The sequence below is a fragment of the Rhinoderma darwinii genome, chromosome 3, assembly GCF_050947455.1.
Source record: "Rhinoderma darwinii isolate aRhiDar2 chromosome 3, aRhiDar2.hap1, whole genome shotgun sequence".
Classification (NCBI taxonomy): domain Eukaryota; kingdom Metazoa; phylum Chordata; class Amphibia; order Anura; family Rhinodermatidae; genus Rhinoderma; species Rhinoderma darwinii.
In genome coordinates, this window is record NC_134689.1 from 145,338,173 (window position 1) to 145,349,589 (window position 11,417).

The 11,417-nt window shown below is 36.0% G+C and overlaps 1 protein-coding gene across 1 annotated transcript; it reads right to left on the reverse strand.

Moving 5' to 3' along the window:
• Positions 1–2,032: 2,032 nt before the first annotated feature.
• On the reverse strand, positions 2,033–11,210 carry LUM (lumican). Its single transcript, XM_075860098.1, has 3 exons — positions 11,104–11,210; positions 7,384–8,291; positions 2,033–3,175 (listed from the first exon to the last, which is right to left on the reverse strand). The coding sequence occupies exons 2-3, from the start codon at positions 8,270–8,272 to the stop codon at positions 3,024–3,026; spliced, it is 1,041 nt and encodes a 346-aa protein (XP_075716213.1). The 5' UTR covers positions 8,273–8,291; positions 11,104–11,210; the 3' UTR covers positions 2,033–3,023.
• Positions 11,211–11,417: the final 207 nt, after the last annotated feature.

Here is an 11,417-nt window from a genome sequence, read left to right on the forward strand (position 1 = left end):
ATTATTTGTCTTTTATTTTTATATATATATCATGTTTGATTTCACTTTTTGAATTAGGGCTGGTGCTATGACAATGCTTGGTGGTTTTAGGATGCTGTGGTTACGTTACTTATTATTATTATTATTATTATTATTATTATTATTATTATAGTGTGTCTTTCTGAGCAAAAAAATTTGCACCATTTGTCTAATTGGATCGCTAAAAGAACACAGTGGAATAATACACGAGGGAAAAGTGCCCCCACCTCTCAGGCCAGTGATTGATAGGTTGCTGTGTGTAAGTGCATAATAAGCTTCCTATCAGTCACCGCAGAGAGGGAGAGGCGAGGGCAATGCTCTCCTCATAAGAAGAATCATAACTATGATTTTATTAGCCAAATGGCACAAAACAAATTTGTGCTGCTGCGGCGTCTTCAAGTACAGACCTGTAGCTGTAATATGCTGCTCTTACATAGAGTAAAACAGGGTGTAAAAATTACTTTGCTGCCTTTGACTGGCTGAAGGGGCAGGAAGGGAGTATTTACTGTAGCCAGAATTTAATATACTTTTCATTTCAGAGTGGGGTTGCTTGTGGTGCTGTTTCTACTGCTGTGTGCTTTACTAGCTACTGGATGCTTGTTAGTTTCAAGGCTTAAAGTGGACCTATGGGTTCTGAGAAAAAGACAAAAAGTGACAGTAAATTGAATTATTAGAATTATTTCCTATACATATCATTAGCAGAAAAGTTTTCCCGCAGTATTAGGGGACACAAATTCTACTTTCATTTCAGCAGAGTGAGGTGCCAACTGTCAGGGGGAGAAGCACATTTTATACAGCATGTGAATGGCATAGTGGAGTCTTGTGCTCAGATCTGGTTATGATTAGGGGTGAAGGCGAATCAATTTGCCGGTATCGTCATTTTGCTGTTTCATACAATACAATGGGAGAATTGATTCCCATATCTATCTGATAAATAAACCTAAAGTGAAATCCCCAAGGCATCATAATGGCTGATGAACCAGTGGAACGCAAATCAGAAGAAAAATTGTCTCACCTTCAGCCAGCAGCCTGAACTTCATATAGAATTTTATTATTTTATCAGCCATGTAATAAGATTGTATAGCGTTGTTTTTCAATACTGTCAAGGACCAGTATCCAGATGTTAACCTGTGTTCTAAAGGTGCACTCCTTGGCACACATATGGCATTTAGAAATGTATGAGTTTATCACAGTATACATTTGGATACTTTTTTTTAGCTATAGAAAATACATACTCGGATGTGGACTAAATACATGATGTGAATGGCGCCCTAACATGATTACCTTAGCAAACCATATGTTTATTTACACATGAACAAAAGATAACCAACACTGTGTTACATGTTAACACTGATTGTAAATTAGTATATACACCCTGTATTATATCATGCAAATGTTAATATCTTAAAACAAATATTATGTTTTGTTATTCCCAGACTGATTTCTTTATAGTCTTTATTAAACAATTAATATCTTTAACACTGCAAAGTACATTAATCAGCAAAATCACAGTATTGCATTGCAAGTAAAATTAAAATCTTCTCAAGCAGAGGCATAACTATAGGGGTGCAGAAGTTGCGTTTGCACACTGGCCCTGGGGTGTAAAGGTGCTTATAAGGTCCACCTGCCCAATATGAGTAGATCTGTATAATGAACGATGTGTGAAAGTAGCGGGCTCTGCTACAGATTTTGCATTGGCGCCCATGAGCTTCACGTTACTCACCTGCTCTCACGCACTTTCAATAAATGGCTTTCTTGGAACAATAACATTGTAAAAAAATAAAAAATAAAAACATTTTATTGCTAACAAATGGAGTAGTCCACAAAGGAGATTACTTGCCATTATGCAGGATTTTTTTTTTAAACAATTAATATGACATCATGTGTTGGCAAAGAAGAAATTGGAAATTTATCAGACGGCAAAACAAATAACCAGCAATTCACAAATTGTCAAATATGTAAATGCACAATCTAAAACATGACAATCAATGTACCAACCAAAGTCTATTGGTGATTAAAGTCTAACTTGATTTTTAGATGATTTTTATTAAAAACAGTTTATGCCAATGAATTTTTTAAAGCATAATATTACTTGAACAAATTCATAATTACTTTTCTTTTCGATTATGAATGGACACCAATACCTGAGTACTTTTGTGGGCTTGACACAAAACTATAGTTATAATTGCAACAGAACAATAAAGTCCAGGTGGACTACACATATTTACTAAAAAAAAAACAACAACAGAATGTGAATTAAAACTATACATAAAGTTGTAAAATATAGCCCTGAATATTAGTAGTATCTACTTTGCTAAACGTGCTACACTACAAAATATTATATTCTTGGCCTAGAAAAACTGATGTAGACAAGAACTGTGTTGGTTTTATCCATAGCAACCAACCAGATACCAGATTGAATTTTTTCAAAGCATGTCTATAAATGAAAATAGTGATCATATGGATTGCTATGAACAACTCCTCCACTTTTTGTCTGCACAAGTTTTCATACTTGAGGCCCAATGTGGTTTACATTCCATTTGTGCAATCAGTCATACTATAGCCCTACAATAATGTCAATACAAGGTGTTGATCTGATGTAAAACATGTTAATAGTGTTTAGAGGTGCTGCCTGCTGCATATATTAGACTACCTTTTGTAACTTGAAAATGTTTTGTGTTCCGTACTAGACCACCATTAATATGCTATATATATTTACATTTTAATATTCAGCACTATCTCCCATCAAGGGTTAGTTTTTAATATTTTTACCTTTTTCCAAGTTTTGCTATACATTTATTAAAATATTGCTTCAGCTAAAATTATGTTTTTGCCTTATTTCCTAGATCTTTAGACTTAAATCACATGCATTTAACCTGATATGATTTCTGAAGACTCATGTCTCAATTTTTCTATATTTCATTGGATTTCTTTAACCTGAACAAATTGTAAGAGAGAATGAATCATCAGCTTGGCAACCAACATTTTGACAAAAGTTTCCCTCATTATAGCTCGATTTCTGAAGCATAACGGAGACAGTTGTGAAGCTCCTGAGGAAGGTCAGCTCGGGTAATATTGTTTCCATCCAAGCGCAGATGTTTAACTCGAGAGTACTCCAGTGGTCCAACAACCTTACAAAAGCTGGTCAGATCGAATTCTGCAACATAAGGAATTACGTTAGATAGAATGGATAACATTTCTTATTTATTACTACCTATCCTGCTGTCTAGAAGCATTTTAAGAGAAATGTGCATTTTTATACTAACTGTTTTTAATATATAAAGAGTATAACATAAAAGTTTACAGTTTTACATTATACATACTAAAACAGAAATGAATCACTTTTGGATGTCTTTCATTTCAGATTACTTCATAGAGTACCCACCCCCTTCCACTAATTCCATTAAAGGGGTTTTTCAATAATATATATTTATCACCTATCCACAGAATAGATAGAGGAAAGTGAGACAGCACTACCAAATGAGTGAAAAAAGTGATCCTGTTTAATTCCACATTCAACGTTTCAGCTCAGTGTGGGACGTTCTCAAGCATGATTGAGAAAGGCTCACTGAGCTGAAACGTTGCATGTGGAATTAAACAGGATCACTTTTCTCACCCATTTGTTAGTGCTGTCTCACTTTCCTCTATCTATATTGAGGGGTCATTGGACTATGACCTACGTGGTGTGTACCCACTTCAGTTGTGTGTCCAGTGCTGCTGATCTATACCTATCTATCCACAGAATAGGTGATAAATATCTGATCGTGGGGTCTGACCTCTAGGACCCCAACCGAACCCGAAAACTGGCTTATCTGGTCGTCCCTGTGCGCCCCATATGAATGGAGTGGTACTGTGCATGTTCGGCCACCGCTCTAATCACTTTCTATTGGGCTACCGGAGATAGGGCTCGGCTATGAATGGCATAGTAGCCAAATACTGCTCCATACATATGGGGAGCACAGGAACAGCCAGGTAAGACCATTTTCGGGATCGGTGGGGTGCTAGAAGTCAGACGCCAATCCTTTAGTTATTTATCATCTTTTCAGTAGATCAGTGATAAATATTAATTCATAAGACCACCCTTTAACTCCATTAATTCATCAAACTCATTTATATAAATTATGTACCTAAAGGTCCAAGCTGAACTGAATGCACGTATTTCTGAATATTAAAGAATCGCTACGGTCAAAAACGAAATGTTCTGCTATTGGCCAGTGATATGGAGCTCCACAAGCCCCCAAAGTTTAATTTACCTAAATGGTGCCATTACGGAGATCCCCTTGTGTCCCCTACTAGGCCGTAGCTGAAGACTTTGCTGCCTCAAAAATAGAGCTGTGTTGGCATGAGCCGCTTCAGTCACTACAGGATTTATACCCAAATATATTGTATAATTTTACAATAATAATTACCCCCCTTTCCTGCAGGATATTAATAGGACACCATTGATAATGGGCTTGAATAATTATAAGAAGTATAAATCGCTCATTTTTCTATCAGTCATCCGGCTCACTAATATCTATATAAGGAGAAGCAATTAACATGTAGCTGACTTAATTACTGTAAAAAAAAAAGAGTCATCGAGATAGTAGAAACTTTATGCTGCAATGTAAAAAATATGTAGTAAAAGCAAATAACAGGAAGCACAGACTACATAATGTAAAAGTAAGGAGCACATATAAACACTATGTGCTGGCTAATTTATCAGATTTGACTGGAGAGCTCTAACTTTAAAACATGTGCCTGAGTGTATAGTGTTACATTTTTTATAGAAAAAATTAGAGAACAATATTGACTTACTGTACATTGGTTGTTTGATATTATATAAAAACCCATGTGACTGCACGGTAATAACTACCGTTTGCCCCAGGAGAAGGAAAGCCTACAGTAAGTATTCCCCTAGTACTACTTTAGTTTCTCCATGTGTGAGATATGCTTGGAGGCAACCTCTGTCATTCGTTTATTAATTATTCATGAACATATGATTACTGAGCTAGGAAATTAAGTATTTCAGAATGTAAAGGGGGGGGCCATACACATTAGATTAACAACGACCAAACTCGCCGATTTTTGTGGGATCGGGCGACAACATAATAATCTATCAGATTGTCTCGGCCAAGTGTAGCGTGTATGTGCATGGGGAGCTTAATTGGTTGACAGGTATCTAAGGTTATCTAACATTAACAGGGGATTGCATATCACAATATAATTGTTAACTGGCAGAATTATCCAGAATGAAAAGAGTGAAGATTTTCTTAAATGTTGTTCATGCAATCACCATAAGTTTTCCATTTTGGACAGTATCATCACTCATCTGATATAATTTTGCATTACTCCACCCAAGTACATTTTTAAAGGGCTGCTTGAAGTTTTTCTTCCATTTACAGCCATCAGAATGAAGGCTTGGGGTAGATGAAGTGAGCTATACTTTATTACTGTATTTTATTATAATAATCCAACTAAATCATGCTTTAATGGATAGCTTCAGTTAAAGTCCTGTTTCTGTTGTTAACAAATCAGTCCTCTTGTCATGGGAATTAGAATTTGGTTTGCATATATGATAGACTATACTTGTAGCAAAGGCTGTTTACAACTGATGGAAATTCTGATAAATATATGTAGCAGAAAAGGTTTGTTTTTGGGCTAGAACTGGGTGCTTCCAGCCTTTTTTGGGTGCCTGAGGTGAAAAACAAAATGGTTCCTTCCTTCTCCAAATTGGAGATGAGAAAGTACAAAACTAAACTGTGCAACTGCCAAAATGCTTTCCCCTAGTCTGACTGATTAGGGGGCCACCTAAGGCAAAGTACTTCTTTTGCTTCATGAACGGTTCACCCCTGCGCTAGAAAACCCACGTAGTGGTCAAATATACTAGGCATTAAAATGTGGTTCTTGCATACTTGAGCTCAGGACCTTTTGCTGCAGTAAAGACAATGGTTATGTATGTGCAATTCCTGCAAACTTTTCCATACCGTTGAATCTGTATGAATGGCCTGTAATGCTGGACTGTGCGGCCCCCAACCATCAAGACACAGAGATGCATGATGCAGAGAGCAAATTGCAGTCATTATACGGTAGCTTCATTCTCCCTTTTCTGTACTAATCATAGATATCAGTGTAGGTTTAATAATATACATGTGAGTGTCCTCTGTTTGTTGCTCACATGTGTCTTCCATGTCAGAAAGAAAAGGAGCAGCACAGTTGGCACTAAGCAGGGGCAATGTGTAGATAGCACTAATAGGGAGCAACATGTGGCTGGCACTAATGGAGTTAATTGTGTGGCTAGCACTATTATGTGGGCACTGTGGGGCAGTATAAGTTTTATTTTAAGCAACATAAAGGTAAAAGTGTTAATGTATTATGTCTAGTGCTGGTCTAAGGGAGCCGTGACTGGTATTCTCTTTTTGGTACTCTTTGAATTCCTGTGTCATGCACTGCGCCCTCAGGCCCTACACGAGGCATAACAAAGTGCATTAGTGCTGCCCAGAGTGATCTTTCAAAGAAAATTTCCTTCTAAGACATTTATGGCATATCCCCTGGTTTCCTGTTTGGCACTCCAGAGAGCAGATAAGGTGGAGAGGTGGCTGCACATGCATGATCGACTTTTTCTGTGATTCAACGAGAGGAGGGAGTCCCAATAAGTGGAAACCCCACCTGTAAGACATTTATGATACATACTGTTCATACGTCATAAGTGTTTTAGATGAAGATACTGTACCTCTTCAAGTTAAATTGCGGCCCTTGAGAGTGGTACAATATTGACATATCACATGCACTACAACTATAAAGATTGTTCCTACCTATATTGCGAACATTCGATGTTGTAATTCAATGTACTTCGGGAAGTTTATCAAAATTTGCATACATTGGCCATCAACTCCCATTGTAAAAAAAATGTATATACCACACAGCATACTTTTTTTTTTTTACTGTGCCAGACTGCATAGAAAAGCATGGTAGACCACGCTTTTCTATACAGTAAGAAAAAAGGTATGCCGATGTATACCAGCCCAGCGTATACTAAAAGGACACTCTTTTGGCATACGCTGGGTGGATGGGTCTATGGGAACGTTGGAATACTCCTGGCGTATACCTCCAACGTACCTGCAAACGAGATGTAAACTGAACCTTAAGTTTAATGTAAAAACAAAACATTGGAACCTGTATGAACAAATATTGTTTGTAATAAAATAGTTTGGGTTTCATACTCAAAAGTAAATTAGAACGTAAATTAGACTGCTTACATGTATTTGTTGAATATTTGTTATTCCTTTAAGTATTATTGTCATATATTATATTGGAAAACTTCTAAATCACAAAAGTGACATGTCACCTACATGATCTAAATAAGAACTACAAACATCAACTCACTTTGAATTTTGTTGACATGCAGGTAGATGTTTTCCAGGCCTTCATTCACAGCTGGAATTTTTTCGAGCGAATTAAAAGAGAGGTCCAGCTCAATAAGGGATGAGATGTTAAAAGCATTGCCAGGTACCCCAGAATCTTTCAGATCATTGTGAGATAGACGGAGATACTGAAGAGCTTTGAAACCTTGAAAGTATTCATCTGGAATATTGCCGATCTTATTGTTGTCAAAATAAAGGAAACTTATACTTGGTGGAAGTCCAATGGGTAACTTTGTGAGCTCATTATAGCTTAGGTCAAGGTACAGGAGGGATTTTAGACCTTTGAATGCACCTGAAATAGCATCTCCTTTCAGAGCATTGTGCTGCAAATGTGCAACAGTAAGATTCTCCAAACCTTCTAAAATGTTGGGGGTAATCTTTGAGATTTTATTGTTGGTTGCATACAAGTCATACATTGTCTTTGGCAGTGGTCCCACAAGCTCAGTAAGGTTGTTAAAACTTAGGTACAATTTCTGTAGCTCTTTCAACTTGGAAAATGCATTTTTCTTAATGTTAGCGTTGCTTAAGTGATTATGGTCTAAAATAAGCCATTTCAAATCAGTCACATTTTGGAATGTGTCGTCATCTATACCCTCAATCATGTTGTTCTGCAGATACAAGTACTGAATGCCAGGAGGAATCATTGGAATTTTCTTTAATTTAAGGTTATCGCAATACATAGCTGAAGGATAGTTATATGGACAGTTGCATTCTGGTGCACAATTAGGAGAGGAGGGTCCAAGCTCCATGTTTGAGGGGTAATCATCTGGGACTCCATAGTCATAATCATATTGGGTGTATACACTGCCAATTATTAGCAGCACAAATAAGGGGATTATTTGGAGGTGCATCACTGCAAATATTGTGTACCTGAATAAGGAAAGAAAAATGAAGTATTGATGAAATATTCCATTCTATCAATCACTTTAGAGCAAGTCACATTCTTCGTATTTTTCACACTACAGAGCATTTATTTTTATTAAAACATCTACCACACAAGGAACCTGAACATTTTACAAAATAAATTGTAACGTTGAACTGACATGTTAGGATGTAATTGAACATGTATGCAATTTATGCGTGCTGACAATGATGACTGTGCAAGTATAGATGCCCTACACTATCATATACCTGTATCCCGGTCCATATACAATGCAGACCTTGTAAAAGAAGGGCATCTAATTGATGACCTAACAACACTAAGATGGTGATTGCAATAGCTTAGCACCCTTCTAAAGTCCCCATAGAGGGACCAGAAGAATGGGGCCACTGGGCCGGTCCAATGATCAGGTAAAAGCTACATTCAGTTTAGAGTAGGATTCCTAAAAGTTCTTATTTGGAACTTTCTGGAGGGGGGTGAGGGTATTCAATGGGTATTATTACAAATACTAGCTTAGTATACTGTTATTAGGGCATCTAAAAAACGTCATTTAAAGTGATATTTCTCTATGACAGATTCTCTTTAATCTCAAACCTAATTTAGAACGAGCATTTCAAGTAAGGATTGCTGGTCTCTCATTTGTTGGTCACAGTATGAACATACACCGTAACAATGTATAGTAATATTCCACACACTCCTTAGATGAAAAATTCGTAGATTTATTAGTTGATCACACAGTGTATTTGCTGTCAAGTCACATTAAAGATAGGTAAACTTTTTCAGTCAAAAGAGACCTCTACCAGACCATCCGACTACCCAGGGCTGGATGCATAACAAAGGTGTCTTGGCGTATAGGTAAGGCAATATAATCGCTCAGTAAGATCGCGCCTCACTGAGCCATTATATCACCATACTTAGACACCAACACACCTTTGTTATGCATCCAGCCTTGAGCATTCAGATAGTCTGATAACGTTTTATTTTTCCTGAAAGCATTTATGTATCTTTACACTGACTTGCCAGGAAAAACACTATGTTATCAACCAATAAATCGCAGACTTTTGCATCTGAAGAATGTGCAGAGTATTTCAATATATTGTATTTCAGGGTCAGGAACCCACTATCTGCATATCAGAAGAAACGGTGTGCCGTGCTTTATCTTACAGTATGAACATACGCATGAAACACCAAGAACACATTAACAACCATCATGTTTTAGGTGTCGTAATTGTGTTCTATGTAATTTAAGCCTTTATGTATTTTCTTATATGGGATATATATTTAAGGTATAGTGCACTGGTAGAACACTTATACTTGTTTCCAGATGTGAGAAAGCTTAAACTTTGTCTGTCAATGGAGAAAAATTCAATGGTGTAAGATTCAGGTATAGGGATTAAATGAAGCAGCTTCCAGCTAGGACTTCCTACCTTGTAGGCGGAGTATTAATAGGTGTTTTTTTAACGAATGTTTTTACTCCAAGTACTTAGGTGAAATATTCTCCAGCCAAGAGGACAATGAGAAGTTCTACCACAGTATATTTTAAATCATTTCAACAAAGTTTACATAGGATCTTATTATAAAATGAATTTATTTTAAATGTTAAATTCTTAATCTCATTACTATTCTGTTTTTAATGTTTTTATGTCACTGCTTAGTAATTCCAATGCATACCCTTATAACTCATCAAATGAAAAAGTGCTTGAATCAGTAGGTGTAGGAATGATCCTAGCAGATGTGCTTAATTACTGTAAACCCATGTCATTTCAGACAGTATGCTTGTTTGTAGAGCATTAGGCTGTGTTCACACATTGCAGTTGTGGTGTCGTTTTTGCATGTGCATTTTTTTAACTCAAAACAAGGATTGGATACATAATGTGACGGATTAGTTTTTTCACACCCACTTTCCATTTTGCCTAAAATAAATGTATTCAAATGAAATGTATTTAAAACTTTACATTAAAAACTGCATTATGTATACTCACTCTTAAAAAAAGTTAAAAAAGAAAAAAGGCATAGACATATGCTACTAGGTTTATCAAACGTATCATTCTTAGAACATAAGCCCTTGCTGCTTGTCCAAATCTTACTTGCTAGGCAAAAAAAAAAGAATTCTTACTTGTAAAAAAAATACAATGAATCCTATTCAAAAGTACAATGCTACTTTTATTATTTGTATTACATTTATAGCTTTATGTTTCTGCTTATACAATGCTTATATATTGTTTTCAATATCCACTTACTGCACTCTTTCATTCAATGTCTAAGTAATTCAAGTAACAGTTATAATCTCAGCCTTTCTGTAAACTATCTTTCAACAGTAAATTCCAATAACTTATTCAACGTTAAATATTGGTCTTTTCATTTTAGATGCATTCCAGATGACATACAGTATAAACTATACCATTTTGATGAAAAGAAGGGAAGGAAAGAAAAATGCCAAAATGGGGTTTGCTGTTTGTTTGTGTCCAGTGTATTTGACATAAAATGTAAAAAAAAGATAATTCTAAAAAAAAATTACAAAATGACTCTTTTACATACTATAACAAACACATATATTGTCACATATGTGTTTCTTAAACTTACATAGTTGTTAGCAGAAAGGAATATATGAGAAAGGGGATGACTAAAATGCATTTGTATAAAATATATCACATTGTGCTAAAAGTATTGTAATATTTTATAAAAACAGTGGTTAATGTTAAAAGAAAATTCACTAAGTATTGTTCATATGAGTTTTGGCAGTGTCCCTCTAAACATAATAATGCTATCATAACAATGCACTTAACCATGAATATCACCTACCTCTTTCTTTGATGCTGCTTTCTTTAATTCCCCACACAGATTAGAAAAGAGACTGAATCAAGTATCATGTGCTGTAAACAGTGTCAGGAGAGAACTGCCTGCCAGAACCACTGTAATACAGAACTGCAAAAAGAAAAGAGGGAAGAAAAAAAAAAAAACTAGTCACACTGCTCTTATGTCATCATGGTGTGCTTGTGGTGTGGCATGTAAAATGATGACTTTCTGAGAGAGTACAGGTGGAAGGCAATCAAAGCACAGCCCATATGCAGTAAAAAGACAACTCAGAAAAGTTTTTACTAACTTTTATCATTTAG

Bases quoted from the DNA above. Each gene is read 5' to 3' on its own strand.
- LUM (XM_075860098.1), bottom strand. From the start codon at position 8,272: ATGCACCTCCAAATAATCCCCTTATTTGTGCTGCTAATAATTGGCAGT. The intron at 3,176-7,383 runs GTGAGTTGATGT...CTTATGTTGCAG, and splicing joins GCATGTCAACAAAATTCAAA to AATTCGATCTGACCAGCTTT.